This window comes from Citrus sinensis, chromosome 3 (assembly GCF_022201045.2).
Source record: "Citrus sinensis cultivar Valencia sweet orange chromosome 3, DVS_A1.0, whole genome shotgun sequence".
In the NCBI taxonomy this organism is placed as follows: Eukaryota; Viridiplantae; Streptophyta; class Magnoliopsida; order Sapindales; family Rutaceae; genus Citrus; species Citrus sinensis.
In genome coordinates, this window is record NC_068558.1 from 1,172,931 (window position 1) to 1,194,703 (window position 21,773).

General features: G+C 33.9%; 3 protein-coding genes across 3 annotated transcripts; all 3 read right to left on the bottom strand.

Annotated features, from left to right (window-relative positions):
- Positions 1-208: 208 nt before the first annotated feature.
- Positions 209-2,361, bottom strand: LOC102623439 (ethylene-responsive transcription factor CRF2). Its single transcript, XM_006476372.4, has one exon. The coding sequence runs from the start codon at positions 1,696-1,698 to the stop codon at positions 700-702; it is 999 nt and encodes a 332-aa protein (XP_006476435.2). The 5' UTR covers positions 1,699-2,361; the 3' UTR covers positions 209-699.
- A 10,890-nt stretch (positions 2,362-13,251) lies between these two features.
- On the bottom strand, positions 13,252-15,727 carry LOC102623736 (ubiquitin-conjugating enzyme E2-17 kDa). Its single transcript, XM_006476374.3, has 5 exons — positions 15,648-15,727; positions 15,430-15,510; positions 14,949-15,076; positions 13,803-13,907; positions 13,252-13,705 (listed from the first exon to the last, which is right to left on the bottom strand). Exons 2-5 carry the CDS (start codon positions 15,497-15,499, stop codon positions 13,562-13,564), a joined length of 447 nt encoding a protein of 148 aa, XP_006476437.1. The 5' UTR covers positions 15,500-15,510; positions 15,648-15,727; the 3' UTR covers positions 13,252-13,561.
- Positions 15,728-16,855: 1,128 nt separating this feature from the next.
- LOC102624218 (probable inactive receptor kinase At4g23740) lies at positions 16,856-20,430 on the bottom strand. The gene is made up of 2 exons (XM_006476375.4): positions 18,700-20,430; positions 16,856-17,892 (listed from the first exon to the last, which is right to left on the bottom strand). Exons 1-2 carry the CDS (start codon positions 19,931-19,933, stop codon positions 17,249-17,251), a joined length of 1,878 nt encoding a protein of 625 aa, XP_006476438.2. The 5' UTR covers positions 19,934-20,430; the 3' UTR covers positions 16,856-17,248.
- Between the last annotated feature and the right edge of the window lie 1,343 nt (positions 20,431-21,773).

Genomic DNA, 21,773 nt, shown 5'->3' on the forward strand with positions numbered 1-21,773 from the left:
TCAAAAGTACATTTCTTTATTTAAACATATTTCGAGCAATAATTATTATATGATTATAGTTTATATATTTAAACATTGAATATTTTAACACGAAACAGTCCTTTAACATTGAAATAGCTTTATGAGCAACTGTCAATTTACTTGTAATATAATATCCAAACAATGAAGTATTCTTTCGAAATGTTATGTATTTTGGTATATGCACAGTGCGTTTCATTCTTTTGTATTACAACTTATTTGGGTCTCAAAAAGTTAAATTCAACCAACAAATGGGCTCACTATATAAATAAGCTGACCTGCTTACAAGTATATAATCGATTTCTTGGTCACTACTGAACATATTCTGCTAATAAATAGCTTAATTTTGAAACGGTAATGCAAATCTGGTCGAGCGTAATTTGAAAGGGAGTCTAGTAGTCTTTGGTCTTTTCTCCTCTAGCTTCCTGTCACGTGAAGAGAACACGTGCTTTCACAGAATAGGATTAATGGACCAAATAGAGCAAATTACACATGTTGCCAAACTCGTCCGTCACCGTTACTTTGACGGAGTAAATATTTATATATATAAATATAAATAACAAGTGGCCAAACAAAACTGAAACAAACGAAAATAGCCGATATTTTCGGTTCCCGCCGATACAAAACTTGCCGAAAAACCGGCATTCACAAGAGGAGACTTCACATTCTACAGACAAAACTTTAAATAGCAACAAGGTTATCCGACGCGAATATATCTCCGATATCTTGAAAATGGTCATCCGCGCGCCAGGTTGACAACCCGAACCCGAAGTCCATACTGGAGTCATAAAATAAACCGTCCCAGTCATCTTTAAAAATCCCTTCCGTACAGCCAAATAAATCGGGCACGGAACTTTTGAAATCGAAAATATCGTTAGGAAATAACGTATTATCAAAAGTTGAATATTCGGAGAAGGCGGACAAAGTTTCGGACACAGAGGATTCGTCGCGCATTTCTCGCATATCACTGGCAATATCTGGCGATTCTTTGCTAGTCCGCGACTCGGCTTCTTCATTTGAAGGAGAGGGACAACGGAGTACAGAAACAGGAGATGACAGATTGTTGATGTTGTTGTGAGACTCTTCGCCGGAGTTGTAACCGGAGCTAAGCGACTGCTTAATCTGAGAAGGGAATTTCGGAGGTGGAGTAGCGAAGTTGGTGAGCGCGTCGGGTCCACGCAACTGAATAGCGGCGTTGTCATAAACCATTGCCGCCTCCTCAGCAGTATCATAGGTACCTAACCACAGTCGTACACGTCGCAGAGGATCTCTAATCTCAGCGGCCCATTTTCCCCAAGGTCTCTGCCGTACACCTCTAAACTTCTTCCCCGCCGGTTGCTTCGCCGCCGGCTTAAGGGTCGCCGGAGCTCCAACTTTGCCGGACTTCTTCTTCTTCTTACATTTCGAAATCCGACTCTTTGAAACGACATCGATTTCGCTTGAAGATGAAGACGATGCAATCATAATCTCGCTTAAGAACTTCTTGACACGCGGTCTCTTATAAACTTCGCAGTCTTCGTCACTGGACGAGTCAGTTGCATCTCCGTCGGTGACTGAAATCCGTACAACTCTCGGCTTCATTTCCTGGCCGTTTGTTGAGAATGGAGTCATGAGCTTGGTGTGTTTACGGTGTTCAGTGTACTTGACTGGAGGGATAACACTGTGTCTGCTATTAACCATGGGAGAAAGTTTTTTGGTGTCTCTTAATTTTTTTCCCCTTTTTCTCTTTTTAGCAGATTCGCATTGAAAGTGAAGTGAGCGTGCGGGTGTGGGGAAGGAGAAGGCGTGAAATAGAGTGGAAAAGATGGGGAAAGAAAAGGGAAAGAAAGAGGAGTGCGAGGCGAGATTCCTCTAAGAATAAAAGAGAATGAAAAAGAAGAAACGCAAGTTAAAGAGAAGCTTAAAACGGATAGAAATGGAGTATTAATGAATTGAATACTGGATTAAAAAGGTTATCAAAGGACGATAAATTTCATAGAAAGTTACACTTGAAAAGAAAAGGTAGAAATGTTAAGGCAAGGCCAAGAGAACAAAATAAGATTGGTACGGAGAGGTGATAGATTTGGTTAACAAGTAGGAAAGGTGATACAGCAATAGCAAAAGCAAAAGAGCGTTGGGGTGGTAATAGCTTTACCGGAAAAGGAAAGGGAATAAATCTTACGAAACAACACCACCACCACCGTTGTTCCTACAGACAAAATGCTTTTGCTCTCAGCCTTTTAACTGGAAATTTTCAAAGCTTGGATGTTCCTTTTTGTAAAGACGAGTTGTGAGAGCTGGAGAGAGAAAGAGAGAAAAGAAGAAGAAGAAGCACAGTGGAAGGTGGAACCAAAGCTAGCTATTTTATAGGATCCCCAAATACTCGTAATCAGTTCACCCGGTTTAAGTGCCATTTTATTATAATTATTCGGTTTTTTGAAATTTTAATTTTAATTTTTTTTCAACTCATTCTTTCTAATTTAAAATATATAAATAAAATAATTACAAAGTGTAGGTGGGACATTTACTGAAGCGGGTGGTAGAACCGGAGAATAAGAGATTCCGGCGACGATAGGGAGATATTTTACGAGGCGCCGCAAATGGCGGGATTGTCTGTTTATGACACGTGGCATTGTGGGCCCATGATAAAGAGAGATCCAATGGCAAGTGAGGACGGGAGCTGACTCGGCAAAAGATTTCTTCTCGAAAGTAGGGATTCAGGTCACGTGAGACCAGACACTTGGTTCAGTCTTCCTTTGACTACGATTATTAATCACTGATACCTGCATTAATTTAGATAACCCATTTACGGTCCGCTAATTGCTAACGTTAATCACTTTGATCTCACAGGATAAATTTGGCATTTCCTGTAATTCAAGCACAAAAATATGGCCGTTACAGTCTTACAGCGCGCTGCCGCACTGCGAGCTTTTAACATTTCACTTGTGTTTTTGTTATTTTACAGCTGGGACAAACATGGTTTGTGAGGCAACCTAGGACTCAGTGCCGTTTCATTACTAATGTATTTTAATTTTTCTATTTTTCCAGTTTTGTCCGTAGGATGTCGCATCGTCCATTTTACATTCAAAGCTAATAATAAATAAATAAATAAATAAATAAAAATCGGGTACATTTCATTTAACAACGAGTTTTGATTTGTTACGGTGAGCGTTACCAAAGAGTAACATTCTGCCGTTAGATGAAGTGTTAGTAATTTGTGTTTACCAAATTGAGTCGGTTCATGGATATCATAAAGATGGTGCTTTTCATCCCCCCCGCTTTCTCCAAACGCACCCCCACTTTAAATTCTTTCACGCCATGCATATTTTTGTGAATTTATTATAACTTTGACTTTTACTAAAACGGGAGGTTTTAATTACTTACTTTATTAGCTCATTATTTATATTTAATACAGAGAATCAATTCTGAGCAAAGTTTCCGTATTTATGTTAGTCAATTTTATCCTGTTAACTTGGGCAAACTAATAGAGAGAAAAGGAGGATGGAAATTTTCGTTGATTTGGAATCTCTAAATTTTGCATGAGGTATGATAAAGCAAAACTGTTATTTAATGATTAATGACTTATGGAAAAACGGACCATTTATAGCCAACTTCTAATTTTACTGTTGTCATGTATCATCTTTATATCATTAAAGTTCGTTAGGTGTTTATAGTTGAGAACAAGTGCAATGTTTATTAATATCACATAGGACAACACACGTGGGTCCGTATTCTATAAACGGTGTCGTTCTGTATTCTGATAAAATAGCAGTCTTTCAATTCATAAGATAAATAAAAGAGTTATTTAAAAAAAAAACTCCATTATTCATTTTCTTGTGCTAATTGTCTTATGTCTCTATATTAGGAAAATAGCTAAATTCTTTTTTTGTTAAATATATTATTATATTATTTCAAACCCGATAATTCACAGATACAACGGAAGATTAGTTCATCTTGAAATACGAATGTGAGGCTAAATTATGCTATTTAGTTGTAACTTAATATTAAATTAAATTAGACAACACAATACTTTCACATTCATACTTTTAGATTTTAAAAAAAAAAAATGTATAAACATTTTAATGGGCGAGAATGTATTCGAAATAAAATGGGCCAAAGCCCACAAAATGTTTTTACACAGGTCCTCGAACAGCGTGTCAAACAATGAAACCGTCCTCCTTTGGCTTTCTCCAAAAAATCTAATTTTCAAAAAATATTAAAATAATTTTTTATTCTTGTAATCTCTTTGTGCGCCAACGATGATGTTTTGTTAACTTATGGGTATTATTTTCATTTACTGAAAATCTTAAATGTTGAGGATGCCCATGCTAGTATGCTACCTTGCCGAGCTGACCATTATGGGAGCAACCTGTCAGCACTTGTTCTCTGTTCTTCTTATTTAATGACCCACAAAAATATTTTTATTTCACATGTTTGCGCCAACTAGTAGTGGCTAGACTTAAAAAAGAAAAAAAAATCAAATTACAAATTAAAAAATGGTTAATCATTTGGTTAATGCAAAAAGAAACTTGAAGAGTTCTGTTCAGAGAAGTATGATTGAAACACACAATCGATCCGGACTCTTTTCATCACCTCTTGCACGTGATTTAAATTCCATGGTCGCAATAATCCAAAATTTCAATGTGTTTAAATAGGTGTCAACGAATGATTCTTTGGTTGGTACTCGCTATCACAAATAGCATTATTATTGTCAAATAATATAATTTTGAGTAGGACTATATAGAAAAATATATATATATATATATATATCTATATGTCAAACAACTCACTAATCATTGCCGATTTGTTCCTTGTAACAAATTGGATTTTATATCATCTACTTGTGCTAAGACATATACCCATGTATTATTTTGTTGCCAAAATAATTTGATAGCTACATTTATTTTGTAACCATTAACAAAAGTTGGAGCTTGTACAGCAATTATATATCTCAAATCAAACAGTAAGCATATAATAATTGAAATCTAGGACGCTGACGGGCCACGTAACTTGTAGCATAGGCGGCACTTCGGCTTTATTAAGCATACAAAAACAACTTTATTTTGTCTCGAACCTGGATAGCTCTTTCATTAATATCGGATAAATGTAGTAAGAAAAAGAAAATCATTATGATGTTTTTTGGATTGCTTTTGGTGTCATAAAAAAATTATGTTTGTGATGCAAGATGTATAACTTCTAAAATAGGTAGTATTTAGATAAACTGTATCAAATTTAAGTATATAATCCATAGGAATATGATCTACTAACCACCAAAGTCCACTATATGGCGAACACATAGATACGTGATATAATTAGGTGACTCTTTGTGAATAATTTTAAAATTATGGATTAATTAGATAGGGTCATGTGGCACTATTGCCCACATCACGTTGAGCATCATCAACCATTAGATGATTACTCACAATTTATAATCTATCGCTTTAAAACTCGTGACGACAGATGAGAGAATTAAAACTCATGACAATACCCCATCTATAAAGTGCATCAAACTGAGTTCATTCATGTGTACTTTTTTTTTTATTTAAGTGATCAAAACTGCTCTAACCTTTTAAATCAGTATAGGAAGTAATCATGAGTATTTTATTACTATAAAATAATTTGAGTTCATTCTTTTAAAAAAAAAAAATCCAAGCTATCAACGGTTTAGGCATAAAAAGGAGCCCAAAAACAATCTAATTTATGTTATTTTTTTCATATTAATAATCAATATTTTTTTCCTTTTTTTTGGTCTCGTTTTCGTTTTGTTAAACATTTACACAACATTTTATAGAAAATACGTTATATATTTATAGAATTCTTCTTAGTATCGATATTTTTTTCACTTTAGATTTTAATGAGACAACTATGTTCATCTTAAATTTGCATCTTAGAATATGTAGACATGCATGGGAATAGAAAAAGGGAAGATAACGGTCGCCATGTCTTCGAAGAAATATATTTGAAGTTGAAGAATAAATCAAAGTCGTTGATAATAGTGTTGTTGGATCAAATGGTTGGAGAGAAAGATCTCAGGAAGAAGGTATGCGTACTGCCAAAGACAAGTATATTAATTAACAGCCGTATGTAAACAAAAGTATAAAAACATGCAAAGAAGTACATGGGAACCGACAAAATCCTTGAAAGGTCTTGGTCAGGGCATTTTATTTAAATTCAAAATAACATATTATTACATCGAATACTGAGAGGTTTAATTATCATCACTAACTACGAAATTTCTATCATTTTCTTTAGGAAAATAATGGTTTAGCGGGGGGTGGTGGCTTAATATTTTTTTTTCTTGGGAATACAAGTCAAAGCAAGCAACGTCTCGTAGATTAAGGCTTTGAGCCCACAAAATGGAGAAATCCCATCATTATTGTTGTTACTTTCTTGTAGTTACATGCGGATGCTGGCTGTAATTGATGTGAGTTTTGATCACTAACAAGTCAACCAGCTCTGAGACCCATGCGCTCTTGGTTTCAGTTATCATTATTATTACGGAATCATATTGTGATGAACATTACAAACGAAGCCATGCATAATGTTTTGGTAAAAAAAAAAAAACAAATCAATTTTGTAATCCTTTTTTTTTTTTTTTAAATTTTGAACTCCCTTGTTTTTTATATTTAATTTTTGGTACATAAAGTGTCGATTCATTTCTTCAGTACGGACATATGCCTCAATTAAATATAAATTTTAAGTAATTACCATAAATAAGTAAATAAAAGATAAAAAAAAATTATATTTTGCAAAGTAAAGAGATCAGGTATAATAGTTTTCATCAAAATGACATGATTTTTGTGATTTTATACCAACCCATTGTCCTCTGATTTTTTTTTTTGAAGTGAATTTTATTTTTAATTTATTTTCAAATAAATATTTACTCTAACTAATAATTTGATATGAACAACTCCTTTAGGAAACCGTCACGGATGGACGAGTGAACGACCGGCATAGACGGTGGTGGGTCCCAGTTAAAAATCCACCTCATTTTGAAGTCCGTAACTGGCGCCGTTCACGCTCTTCAAGCTTAGGGATCCGACACGTGTACCTGCTGCGGGTTGATGGGGACGTGGCTCCCGAATGAAAAAAAATCACCACTTTACTGCCATCTTTTTATTTTGCGACATGCACGTAAAGAAAGAAGAAAATATTTCGTCCATTAAATAAAATATGGTACGCAAAATAAATGTGTGAGGGGTTGTTGTTGTTCTCGAAAAGTGATTCAAAGGGGCCTGAAATTGAGGGCTTCGGTAGCCCACATTATGGAGACCAACATCATGTTCCTTTTGTTGAGTAGTAAGTACTCTTTAATGTGTTAGGATCTGTTGTCATTATTATTAATTAATCTTTTCAGCCATAACCATTAATGCACCATAATTCTTCACTTCGCTTACGTTTTTAAAAGAACATGTTTGACGATTTTGTACCTCAACCTATTTGTTGAGCGATTATTCTGGCATTCTCTTACCATATGCAAAATATGTTTTTAAGGTTTATTATGTTAGCTTGGAATACAAGTTTCACTATTCTCTAGTATTTTTTTTTTCGAAATTTTGTTCTTCCAATGTGACTTTATCACCATACAAAAATCGGTTTTCACAAAAAAAAAAAAAAAAAACTAGTCAATTTAAAATGCTCATCTGTTTGATCTTATTTTATAGAGCCCCCTTTTGTTGAATATATATATATATATATATATATATATATATATATATATATATATTCTAGTGCCATAAATCAAATGTTCTCCAATGCACCAAAGGATGGATATGAGAAAGTGAATCATTCAACAAATGATTGTTATAAACAACATGATTCGAATGCTAATACATGATGATTAAAGCGCTCTAGGCGAATGATTGACGAATCATTTAAACCTTACAGATTTGATGGTTCTAAAATAATCAAAACGCTGGACACGCCCACCTCACCAAGTGCTTGGCATCCACGTGGCGACCCCACACGACGATAGCCACGTCAGCCACTAATGCTTGAACAGATATGTTTTAGTCGGGGTCAGCTTGTGATTATCATTCTCTGTCTTCAACAGAGACAAGAGATTAAGTGTTGATTACAAAAATTATTTGTGATTCTATTCAATTCAAAATCATAATTCCTTATTTTCTGGGACTAGTTTTTTTTTTTCTAAATCGCGTGCACGATCCTTTGCCGGACTTAAAATTAATTTTTTCTTTTTTCTTTTTTTAAAAAAATGGGTTAGAGGCTTACACGTGCAATTTTCTATGAAGAAAAATCAGAGCGAAAAGATACAAAAATATGATTAAATATTGATAAATGTCCAAATACGATGTCGTGAGACGTAAGAAGACACGGGTCGCGGTTTCCCATTAGAAAAAAAAAAGAAATTAAAAATTCCAATTGAACTCAGATACAACTAAGCTTCATTTGCTTTTACGGGGAGCAAAAAATCAAAATAAAATATGAAAGTAGATAAACAAGACGCCACTCGGCCATTCTTCTAATCCGCTTTCAACTAAAAATTAAGTAGAGGTTAGAATTTTTTTGGTTGATCTGTGGCAACTTCCACACATTTATTTTACAATTTCATTTTGTGCGGCGAAAGCTCTAATTGTCAAGGAAATGACCTCATACTTCCATTCCAAGAGTTGGGCCAAATGATTCTTCTTTTTGGGATATATAATGTGAATTTAAATTGTAAGTATTTGATTAAAATGTATAAATTAGAGCCACAAATTCTTCGTACAAATTTATTTGATGTAGTATTGTAATTAGATAATGATATCACATACTTCCCATAATTTATTTTTATTATTATTTTATATTTTTATCCAATAAATACTATTGTGCCGCATTAGTTTATTAGTTTATATAAATAATTTTTGGTTCCATTATGACTTTGAAATACTCTAATAGCTAAAGTTAAAAAATAATAATAATAAAAGCAAATGGAGTCTAAATTTGAAATTTGGAATATGGAAATATTTGAAGAAAACCTATAGATAAATAATTTATAAAATGTTGCATGATGATGAAAGGTAAGTATCCACCGACTACATGATATTTTTTACTTTATTGTTTTTCCACTTTTTCATTGACATTATAAGAGCATCTCCAAAAGACTTTTTAGAGTTTACTTTTCAAATATCAATTTGTTTACTGGTGTGGCAAATAAGTGGATGGAAAAATACAATCTTCTCGATAAGACTCATTAAATAAGAATAAATTAATATTATTTTAATCAAATCTTTTCACTATTAAATTGAATTGCTGTTATGTTTTTGAAAGGAAATATAAATAATAATTATTGCAGTCTTATCTTTTCAATAAATAATAATAAAATATTAATAGAAGAGGGAGAAACTCATTCGGTAATATTAAAGAGTGAGAAACAAATCTTATTCGAAGAATCTAAATTAACGTGTCTTTTGAATGTTTAATATTGTAATGACTCTTTAAATAAAAGTCTTTAAATTAACGTGACTCTTTAAATAAGAAGTAGAATTTTATTTAAAGAGTCTTTTGGAGATGTTCTAAGATGATTTAACATAATATTGAAGAAAATAATTGTTTTGTCTTTGAACATAAAAAGACTATTTAATCATAGCTAAATGTATGAAATAAGGTTTTATTTTATAGTTGTTGGGATCAAGAATGACTACAAAAATGACTATATAAACTCAACTCATCAAACTTGATAATTTAAAGATATAAAATCACCAAAATAAGTTTCGTAGTTAATTTGTACCTCATTTACAACATTATTCAAGAATCTTTACTAATATAATTCATCCTGAATAACATATCTTTGACAACAATAATAAGTCTTCAACAACAATAAATCACTAACGGAAATAGTCATTATTATCTAAAATACATTCAAAATAACCATAAAATTAGTTATGAAAAACTTTGAACATTATAATTTGTTCTTATGGATCCAGAGTAACAGCCAATAAATTGTCTTTTTATATTCAAGGGAAAAATAATTATTTTATTAATATTCTGTTAAATCATCTAACAATATTAATAAAAAAGTGAAAAAAAATAATACACTCTATAAATTATAGGCAGATAGCTGAAAAAAAATTAGTATATATATATATTATAAAATATGAAATATTAAGGAGTGGGTGGATATTCTCGGATATTGAATGGAAACATGGCAAGAATAACTAATTGGCTGGTAGAGTGGAAATTTTGGCCCTTGATTTCATCCAATAGCTAGCCAGATTTTTTGTGAATTTGACTTTGAATGAGAAACAAGGGTCCGGTTACGGTGCAATTGTGGTACCGTGTCACAGTTACATCCAACCGTTGGATGCACTTGAATAGGTATGGTCTATTGACATTCAACGACTGGATGCAACTGTGGCACGGTACCACAGTTGCACCACATATTTTCCCGAGAAACAAATTTTTAACATACAGTGACCATTAAATATGCCTAGTGGAACTATTAGACATTTTTCTTTTTGAGGATACTAATTAGGGAGACACCTTTTTTGCCCCCCTTTGAACTGTGCACTAATACCGGATACATTTTGAATGCACTAGAGATCGAAAAGCCTATTCAAATTTTAATTTTTGCCTCAAGTATTCATAAACATCCCGAGGAAGAGTAGGGGTGTCGTGGGATCCGGTACCGTAGGCTCATTTCTTAAGTAAAAAATAGGTCTATTTCCCAAGACTTGTAGCCCTATTCTTTTTGGGTTGCTGGCCATTGTCATTTTGTGCTTTGTTGATATTTTTGACCCAATTGAAATAGAGAGTGATGTTTGTTCAACCACTTGGTTTTAATCGTCACCATTGCTCTGAGTGCAGTAATATCTTTTTTTGTAAAAGATTTGAGTTTTGTTTTTTTTTTCCTCACTTTGAGCTGTTACTTTCGTTGTTGGATAATTTGGGTAGAGGAATTTAATTGTAATCTGTTTGAATTCCATTCTGCCAATAATCCCATCTTTCATTGTGTAGGGTGAACAATTTCAAATCTGAATATGTGGGTGGTGTCAAGTAAAGAGTACTTCACTCGAAGTCGATGACGTTGCCGGAGGAAATTATTGGCAGCGATAATATTGCTTTCAATTAAAACAATTATATGTATAAATAAATTAACTTATTTTCTTTTTTAAGGTCTATTTGGAATACGTTTTTTAAGATGATGGTAATTTTGTTATTATGCATTACAAAATCAGATTCTAAAATAATTTTTATTTTCAAAAACTGCTCACAATAACTTATAATGTTTAATACAAAAGTAGATTATTTAAGAATCATATTTTCAAATAATTAATTTTAAAAAGTATTTACCGAACACTTTTTGGGTATTAGAACATCTCCAAAAGGGTCTTTAAATTTCACTCTTCAAATTTCAATTTGCTTACTGATGTGGTAAATAAGTGTATAGAAAAATATAATTTCCTCCAAAAGACTCACCAAATAAGAATAAATTAATATTATTTTAATCAAATCTTTCCCACTATCAAATTGAATTGTTATTATATTTTTCAAAAGAAACATAAATAATAATTATTACAGTCTTATCTTTTTAATAAATAATAATAAAATATTAATAGAAGAGGGAGAAACTCACTCGGCAATATTGAAGAGTGAGAAACAAATCTTATTTAAAAAATTTAAATTAACGTGTCTTTTGAAGTGTTTAATATTGATATGGCTCTTTAAATAAGAAGTAAAATCTTATTTGAAAAGTCTTTTAGAGATTGTTAAATAAGTAAAATAACCTATATCGATTGAGTATTAAACTTAAGTATATAAGATTTGGATAATTCTTAACTGTTGAGTCAACTTTTCGGTTGAGTTAGGCTTGTGGCCTTCTATATGGTATTAGGGACAACTCACCCATGAGTGGGCCCACACTACCTTATCGCGTGATAAGAACTAGTTAAAAGGACGGACTGCATGTGATGGGGAGTATTATGAAAAAAATATCTTACATGGATTTTGAGTATTAAACTTAGGTTAAGTACATCAAACTTAAACAACCCTCAACTTTTGAACCAATAACTCTTGGGTTGAATTACACCTGCAGGCTTCACTTATTTAAAAATCTAAAGCAACTCCGAATGTGCTCTATGCTTCTTAGAATTGCTAGATGGAAAAACACTCCACTGGGCTTTCATTCCTCTTTTTTTCAGATCAATCTATCTAAAATTCCGGGTAAAAATTTCTGTGGCAACTTCAAAATCATGGCTGTTTTCTGGCTTGGACCGTCCAAGAGCTCTGTCCCCAACAAAAAGAGCAGAAAAACAAGCGGTAAACGCTAAAGTACAAATGAGTGAACCGAGGAGAAAATCGATGTGGGCCTATGATTGGTTCCCCTATTGTTTCTCCAGCTTTTATTTTGTTTACATGCACTTTTCTTTTTTTTTGGTTTTTCTTTTCTGTTCTGTTGATGGTTGTTTCCAGTCAGGATTTTATTTTAAGAGCACAAAACATTTTATCTCGTTTTGTTCTTTTGCGGGGTCCTCTTTATGTGGGAAACAGCACATTGCCTCGAGTATCCTTTACAATTTCTGCTATCCCCATCAAAAAACAATGCAACATATCTTTACAAGTAATCAGCAAAAAATAATTAAAAAAATAAAAACCCCCACACAAAAGCTTAAAATTAAGCAGCAAAGGTGTGAGCAGGAGCACATTTGATTTTTGAATGGAAATTTTTTTTTTTTAAATGGCAGTATGCTCCGATCCATAATTTCAATAATGCCGTTCCAATGACGCGTCCTACGCTGGGACTGTGGGCATGGCAGACTGTCGCTAATGAATGGGCTGGGCTACTACTACTTTCAAGTTCTGGATTTCAAACTGGTCCAATATCTCATTTTCCAGCTACAACTCGTAACAAGAATGGCCTAACCCAAAATGGGCCAAGCAGACATCATGCTACCTTTACATAGTAATGCAAGGGCAGAGCCCTCTACTTTGAGACTGTTGCCGAATCCTTCCAAAGGTTAATTTTTGCGAAGAAATAGATTTGAAAGTTCAATTTAGCTCTACTCCTTTTTATTTCATCCCAAGACTTCATTTCTTGATCAACACTGAGACATGGAAGCGTGTCTTATTTTCGACGGGAAATAAAACAACAATATTCAATCGGGATTTTCTAAACCTCTACACATACAACAACATTTAAGCTAATAACTCAAAGAAGAAAGATAATATACCAGCTATGTCTTGCTTTTCCCACCCATCAATCTCTGGCATTTTAAGGGTACAAAGCAAGACGCCAAGATCAGTGACAAGAGATGGTGACAATTTAATCAGGTAAGAACTAAGATCACTCAAAACAGTAAAAACATCACGGCCCAGGGTTCGTTAGAAACCAGCTAAGAGGTTGATGCTAATGACAATAGAGACCGTCCAAGCAATGAAAAGATAAATTTGCATACAAACAATTAAAAGCAGTGAATGTTGTTGTTTCTAGGCCTTAATTATAATTCTTCCCCTCTGGTACCACTTGTATGAGGAGACATCTCACACTTCTTGTTCATACATAAATAGTTTTAAAGACCAAAGCCCTGGGGAAAGCCCTCCCTTGAGACAGAGAGATAGCAGCGACCTAACCCATTGCATACTTCTGGGTCCAGCTCCTCGCAGTTGTTTCATACTTGCTCCGGTCAGTCTTGTACATGTGGGCAATCTCTGGCACCAATGGATCATCAGGGTTCGGGTCCGTTAACAGTGAACAAATAGAAAGCAGCACCTAACAGTAAAGAAAAAGAATGATTTACTATACTTGCAAATAAAACTTCAGATTATGTTTATAACTTCCATGGAATGTGAAAACTGAACTTAATTACCTTTGATATGGTAAGGGCAGGGCTCCACTGTTCTTTTAATATATCAAGGCAAATGCTACCGTTGCTATTGATGTTAGGATGGAAGACTTTTGTTCTGAATGCAACCTGCCACATAAGCACGAGCAGATCAAGTAACTTGAACAACAACTACAACTTTCATTAGCCTCTCACCCTAAAAGAATCACAGAAGGTACCTTCTTGAAAATTGGCTCATATGGAGATGAATATTTTTTGGTTGAGGGGATGATTCAGTATGAAAGTTATGATTTTCATGAAAAAGAAATGTATATTAAAAAATATATGAAGACACAAAACTAATTTTCGGGGTAAACTGTGCACAAGTTTGGAAGCCAAGAAAGGAACTTTTTCATTTTCTTTCTGTTTTCTTGTCCTTTTTTGGTTTTTCTGGAAAAATAGAGCATTAATTCCTGATGAATCACAGACGTTTCAGGGAAAAAAAGCATTAAATATTAACAAATATAACAATAACATAGAAGAAAAATCATCACAAATCTTAATTTATGAATTATTGGTCACATTTAGAGAAAAAAATTCAAATTAAAGCCAGTTCTGATAAAAAAGAAATCATCATATACTTAAATGATACTTTAAAGCGAGAAAAAAAGTTGAAACAGCATCTTCACACAATCATTCAGTTCAAAACTTCATACTCCACAAATTTCCCAAAACACTGATGTAAAATATTAGATAAGAATAAAAATGATTTTTGAGGAAATGGATCCAAACAAAATTGTGAATTCTTCATAACAAAACACTTATACATGGAAGATTACACATAAAACTTTTTATATACATTTATATCCATTTCTCAACTAATAATCACCAACCCCTGCAAGAAGAAATCAAAACTCAGTCTAATGGTTGAACCATCTAACAAAAACAACATTTTAATAAACTAAAATCAACATATGAATGGTAATGCTAACTTCGAACACTAGTGACACTTCAAATAACCAAAAGATGGTATAACTCATGTGGAGTACGGTGTTGGCCAAAACCACCTAGTTTCATCAAGTCGTACCAATGGCTTATTTGATGCTGAAAGATGTCAATATGATGCATAGATTTGGATGATAATCTACAAGGTGACGGGAAACACTTTTTGAAAAATGAAGAAATATGTACCTTAGGTGGCTTAAATGGATAGTCTGGAGGAAAATGAATTGTAACTAGAAACACTCCGCCTGCATATGGACTATCAGGAGGGCCCATGATTGTTGCTTGCCAATGAAACATGTCTTCCGCAACGGGGCCTAAGTATGCATATGGTTTTACCAAGAAAGAAAGAAAGAAAGACAACCAGATCACAAAAACTTAAGTCCACTTTAAAGTTCAAACGAAACCAATACAGTAGTATCATAAGCTAAGCTCAATTTCACCATAGCCTCGCCTTAGTCAAAATTATCAACACTCACAAATACCAAAATTTAAAAGGTCCAATATTTAAATTTCAACCCAAATCGCAAAATTCACTAAATAAATTAGCATTAAATTAAGAAATCTAGAGATATCTACACATCGCAGAATCACAGAATTAAAAATAAAAACAAAATCACGTGATCAACAAAAATTAGAAAAAGAAATTAAAATAAGATTGAGAAACTACCGGCGCTGCAAGAGGTAGGAGGATCTTTCTGGAGATCCTTCAGCTCCTTCAAGATCCGCTTCGACGCCATAACCTAATTCTCTGAAATTGTTGTTTGTAAAAAAATTGCCAAAAAAAAGTTTAAAAAAAAAAAAAACTTAGATCAGCTTTTGGCTTTAAAACAGAATCTGAAAAAATAGAACAGTACAAAATAAATAAAGAGGAAACAAGCAAAGTGCCTGAGAGAGATCCTCCTGGTAATTATTGCTAGATTTTTTTTTTTGGGGGGGAGGGGGGGGGGGGGGGTGTGTGCGGGGTAGGACGAGAGGGCTTACAGTAAAATAAAATAAAATAAAAAAAAGTTTATATATGTATAAACAATAATAATAATTAAAATAAAATGATTGAATCACGAGCTGGAGATGCACTGTAATTGGTTATCGATAACGTTTTTGTGGACCCCGCACACTTGATAATTTTGTTGAATTAATTAATCAATTATATCTAATCCGCGTGTTTACCGGTTGACTCACCTTTTGCTTATTAACTATTCCGTCTTTAATAACTTGGTTATCCGGTCATCCGGTTTACTTTTCATGGTAGTTATTGAATTACAGATGAGTTGGTGGCCGTTGGCGGGGGTGGGTAAACTTGGGTTCGGTTTAGAAAATAATAATATGAACTCAATCTGAATTGATAACACGATTTGATCCAATTTGAATAGATCGGATTAAAAATTTATATTTATGTATACATTGTTTTAATCTGATCGAATGAAATTCTTCAACTACATTCAATCTAAATCTGAAAATTTTAGACCAAATCGAATCGGCACGGGTTATTTACTCACCACCCGTGGCGGGGTATAATTTTCTTTTCAAGGAAATTGCTGAAGATTCTAAATTGTAGTATCTCTCTTTAATTATTCTTCTTTTTGGACTAACTTATTTTTTTAATAGAAAAAGAAATGGATGAATTTATGGAATATGGGGCACATGAGTTTTCTCATCATTAGATTCTATTCTCACATGGGCCCATATTATAATTTTTTTTTTTTGCCGTTTCGTCATGTGACGTGGTTCCATTGGGCAGTCCATTAAATATACCAAATCTGAGACTTTCCCTATATATTATTATTTATTATAGCCCATGTATCACAATGATAAGCCTATAAAATTATCGTAATATGCATAATATATAAATTATGGGTCTTCCTAAATTACATTCATTTGGTTCGATAAAATTCGTCCATTAACCCACTTGACCCTACTGCTTAATTTTGCAAATCACCCGTAATATTTATATTTGTGACATAACAAATGATATGACATGACATTATTTCGTAGGGTCCTGTAATATATGAGTCATTATGAGGCCTTATTATGTCTGATATAAACAGTGAATTTATGTTGTCAAATAAAAGATTTGTATAATAAAGCAAGAATAATTTTTAATGAACACATTCTTATCTTAATAAATGAGAATGCCGGTAAAATTTTCAAGATACACAAACAAATAAGCATTATCTGCAATTTTTTGTTACACCGATGTCTAACTAGAGAACGACTGAAATAAATCAATTCTAAGAGCGGTAGATCTACTGATATTTGATGCATTACCTGATCTTCTTTACTCTGCGGGATCAAGATGCTCAAAGTGAAATCAGGGGTTGTCCAAGTGGGAAAAATTAACGATACAACATTTTGAAGTGAATTGGCAGGGCGATACGCCATCAACGATAATATTGCAGCAACACCAGAAATGGGTACAAAAATCAAGCCAAAAAAAGAAAAAGAAAAAGAAAATTGCTAATGGATTCACTCACTCCGAATGAATTAATTTAGTTCTCTCCGGCTACTGGTGGAGGAGGTGTTGAACTTTCAGACTTGTTTCCAGAAGATGGCCGATTCTCCGAGTCATTTGGCCTAACATTTTCTATCACTCTAACAACATCAGGCATTTTAGGTCTTTGATCTGGCATACGTACAACACAAGACATTGCAATTTGTAACATCTCGACCATCTCTTCCTCTATGTTGGGATATCTCAACAACTCTACATCGAATACTTCTGCTGTCCACTCCTCTCGAACTACTGAATGAACCCATCTGACCAAGTGAACAAGTTCATCACCACCAGTAGTATGGATGGGGGATTTCCCAGTAAGGATCTCAAGTAGGACTACTCCAAAGCTGTATACATCAGAAGCCTGAGTTGCTTTCCGGGAATCTGTCACTTCTGGGGCACGGTAACCAGCGGCACGGGCAATAACTGGGGCTAGAGCACTTGTAATAGTTGTCAGACCAAGATCAGACACACATCCATACTGTTGGGAGTTGAGAAAGATGTTCGAGGACTTGATGTTGCCATGGACTAGCTTCCCACCATTCGCTGCATGGATCCGAGCTATTCCTCTTGCTGCACCTATAGCTATCCTCATTCGAGTATCCCAATCTAGAGGGATTCTACCTTCTCCTCTCTCACCTGCAGAGCTACAAATGCATTAAACAACGATAAACATGGCGGTGGGCAACTATTTAAGACATTAAAACCATCAGGGTGGGAACTATGAAAGGATTGATCACCTACTTTATAGTTTGTCCTACATGGAAAATAGGGTACGCATGTTGTATCATACGTGATCATCAAAGAGACAGACCATCTACCATAATTGGGACACCAAACAAGATCCTTGATGCAATATCACTGATGTTCAAATAGTTATTATGTTCACTCTTTCGTGATCACATTTGTGTTACATCAAGATCCTTTATAGACAAAGTTACAGCAATAATTATAACTGAAGGTGTTCTGAAAGTACAAGACCTGCGGTCAGATTGGTCAGAAAATTACTTTCATAGTAGCTGAGTGAACATATTTTCTCAAAACAACAAGGAAATGCAGATTATAAAGCTATCAAGTGCTTCCAATAGCCAGGATCACCATTGGTAAGACACAAAAGCAGTTTCCTGAAAACTATATGAACCTCTGACATATTTGGGAAATAAAGAACCAAGCCAAACAAGAATTACCATCACATCCCATATTATGTACTGCTAATTCAAATATCAAATTACAGCATACAAATATAAGGATCTATCAGAACACCTTATGGACAATAATTCAGTCCAGCTATCCTTTTTCTCTAGCATATTATGACTTATTGTTATATCTATCTATCTCCATAGATTTTCAACAAACTTTATTATTATTATTATTATCATGCACATGAATTTGTATTCCAAAATAAGAATTGCAACAATCTGCCAATGATTGAATAAAGCAACATACTGTGTAGCATAGCAGAGACACTTCCCAGACTGTAATAATCATAAACCATAAGCTTCTCATCTTTGGAATAATAATATGCCTTCAGCTCAACCACATTCTCATGTCTAATGCTTCCAACAATCTCCATCTGCTGTTCGAAATCCCGCTTCCCAACATTCACATCCTTCAATCTCTTCACCACCACTGTGGTTCCATCCTCCAATATCGCCTTATAAGCCATGCCAAAGGTTCCTTTGCCCAGTACCTCAGCAGAAGCCCTCAACAAATCCTCCAAATCAAATGCATAATTACAACCCTCAAAGAAAAACAGCCTATTACTTGCATCTTGATTCCTTGAAACTACTTTCTCTGGGGACATTCCTCTCTTTTGTAATGTCCCTGCAAATTCATCCTCCCTCTTTTTTCTTACACAACAGGCAACTATCAGAAACAAAAATGCCAAAAGCCCTAACACACTAGCAGCAATCACAATCCCTAACAATGTAGTTTCACCTATCCTCCTACCACTCTTAGGCCTCAAATGAGATTCACCACGGGGTGCAACATCTGGTGAAGCTCTAGGGGCTAAATTTTCATCAAAAGAAATACTATTACCAACAAAGGCTGAACTCGGGAACCTTTTAAGTGACTGTGGTATGGAACCACTAAGGTTGTTGTTAGCCAAATTTAGCTGTTGCAAGTTGGGTAAGTTGAGATCAGGAATTTTACCAGATAACGAATTGTTTGCAAGATATAAAGCTTCAAGCTGAGTCAAATTCGACAGTGAACGAGGAATGGTCCCATTAAACCCATTGTTAGACAAATTGATAATAGTGAGATTCTTCCAAACAGAAAAATCAGGCAATGTACCTGAAAAGTTGTTGAATTGAAGATAAAGATAGCACAAGCTTTTCAAGTTAATAAAATCAGAAGGAAAATACCCAGTAATGACATTCGATCTAAGACTCAAAATCTTCAAAGCTGATAAGCGACTGATAGTTTTAGGTGGAATCAGACCGCTAAATCCAACACCAGGCAATCTAACGGCTACTACACGCTTCCCATCTTCACTACATTTCACTCCAGTCCAGTGATTACACACTGAAGCGCTCTCATTCCAGTTTAGAGAACGAGAGTGTGGCAAATTGTTGACAAAATCCAACAAAGCTTCCTTATCTTCAACTGGTTCTGCATTTACTTTCGAGAAAATCAGACCCAGATTAAAAATCAAAGTGAAAACACATAAAGCTTTCATTTTCCTTCACTTGCTCTCCAATAACAAGCTAAAAACGAGCTGTTTTTGCCAGTTTCTTGAGCCTCACTACACAATACAAATCTGTGGTTTCTAGCTGGAGAAATAAAAAGGAAAAAAAAGACAGAAAGGTTTTTTTTTTTAAATAATAATTAAATAGATAAAATACGATTATTGAAAAAATAACAAAGAGAACAGAATGTAAGGAAAAAGGGGGGAAGCAGATTCCGAGATTATTGTCTATAAAAGCAGAGATGAGTCTGTATTATTTTGTACATAAAAAAATGAGCTGCAGGCTTTGAATACTGTGTTTCAGTCAAAAAGAGGGGACCTCGGCAATTTTAATTTAAATAAAAGAAGCCTCAAATCGAGCTTCTTTTTGGTTGTTTGTAGCTTGTTCTCCTTTCACTTTTCAGTTGAAAATTGAATTGGTGAGTGAAACAAATAGACCAAGATTTAACTCAACTGTGTAATAGAAGCTTTGTTAAAAAATTATGAAACTCAACTGTGTATCAGGCTTTTGCAGATCCGAACAAAAGATAAAACACTCCTTTCCAGCTTTGCTTGTAACCTCTGTGAACAATCCCGCCTGTAGCAACCCAAAATAATAATAATAATAATAATAATAATAATTCATCAGCCTATGTTAAAATGTGAGGTAAATATTTTATTTATTTATTTCCCTATAACAAAAAAATGTGAAAACGTACAAGTGATGATTTCTCTGTCCAAAGTAGCACGCAGTGAACAGTTATCACTCAAAAAGTGCGCAAAACACTAAAAAAATTTCTCAACACACTTTCACTACCTCACTATTAACTTGAAGAAGAGAAAATGGTGCAGGGTTTAACCGTTTTTGGGTAATAACTTATGTGTCCTTGCTCCATTTTATCACAATCTCGAAAAAGAACTTAATTTACTTTTTCTTTCGTATAGACCCCCTACTGTACTGTAATGCTAGAAACTATTACAAAAATCAGTTATTCGATTGCTATGCTTTTGGAAATGAAAAAAAAAAAAAAAACTCTACAAATGAGTTGATTTCAAATATATAATCAGCAAATAATTAATTTTTTTAAAGAATTATTAATCAATGGCATGTAATTATTTTAACTTACCTAAATTATAAGTACTAGTTCAAATTCAATTATCAATTTTCTAGTCTCAATTTAAATATTTAAAAAAAATTAAAAAATGAACCAAATCAAGTTAGTTCAATTTGGTTCTTGGGTTTTGATCAGTCAGGAAAATTAAGTTAGGTTTGTTTTGTTTTGTTTTTCATAAAAAAAAAAAAGCCTTAATCGAGTTTAAAAAATTGTACATTCTTAAACTGTGTGAATCGAGTTAATAAAAATTTCAAACTAGGTATTTGCTTCTATTTTTTGAAAAGACTAGGGACCCGATATCATCATTTTTCTTCCTTTCTAGTGTAATAATTAACTGCTGCGAGTTTTTACTATCACGGTAACTGAAAACTAATCGAAGGAGAAACGGGGAACAAGTATTTAACGGAAAAGCCGCTGTTCGCGCTGAAGTGGGTTTATTTGGATGGGTCGTTGGTATGAGAGTGATACGTGGGGCCATCATTAATTCCTGGTGATAAGTAAAAGATGGGCTCGGGAAATTTGGACCGTCATTCTCTTTTGTCCGCTATATGCGATGGGCGGATCACTTTCATATGTGGGGCCCAGAAGCCCAGTTACGTTACCGTGAAGTGAAATGTATTTAAAATGCTGCGGCATCTGTTGCCGTTGATTCGGGGTTGAATCCTGAACTTGGAATTCTTGCCGTTGGATTGGGATTGTTGGCAAACTTCAAAACTTCTACGAGTTTATCTGTAACA

What these genes read in the sequence shown, in the direction of transcription:
- LOC102623439 (XM_006476372.4), bottom strand. Translation starts at nt 1,698, where the DNA reads ATGGTTAATAGCAGACACAGTGTTATCCCTCCAGTCAAGTACACTGAA.
- LOC102623736 (XM_006476374.3), bottom strand. Translation starts at nt 15,499, where the DNA reads ATGGCGTCGAAGCGGATCTTGAAGGAGCTGAAGGATCTCCAGAAAGAT. An exon ending in TCCTACCTCTTGCAGCGCCG is followed by an intron (nt 15,077 to 15,429) that starts GTAGTTTCTCAA and finishes ATGCATACTTAG; the next exon opens with GCCCCGTTGCGGAAGACATG. An exon ending in ATCCATTTAAGCCACCTAAG is followed by an intron (nt 13,908 to 14,948) that starts GTACATATTTCT and finishes CTTATGTGGCAG; the next exon opens with GTTGCATTCAGAACAAAAGT.
- LOC102624218 (XM_006476375.4), bottom strand. Translation starts at nt 19,933, where the DNA reads ATGAAAGCTTTATGTGTTTTCACTTTGATTTTTAATCTGGGTCTGATT. An exon ending in TGTCTCTGCTATGCTACACA is followed by an intron (nt 17,893 to 18,699) that starts GTATGTTGCTTT and finishes GTAGCTCTGCAG; the next exon opens with GTGAGAGAGGAGAAGGTAGA.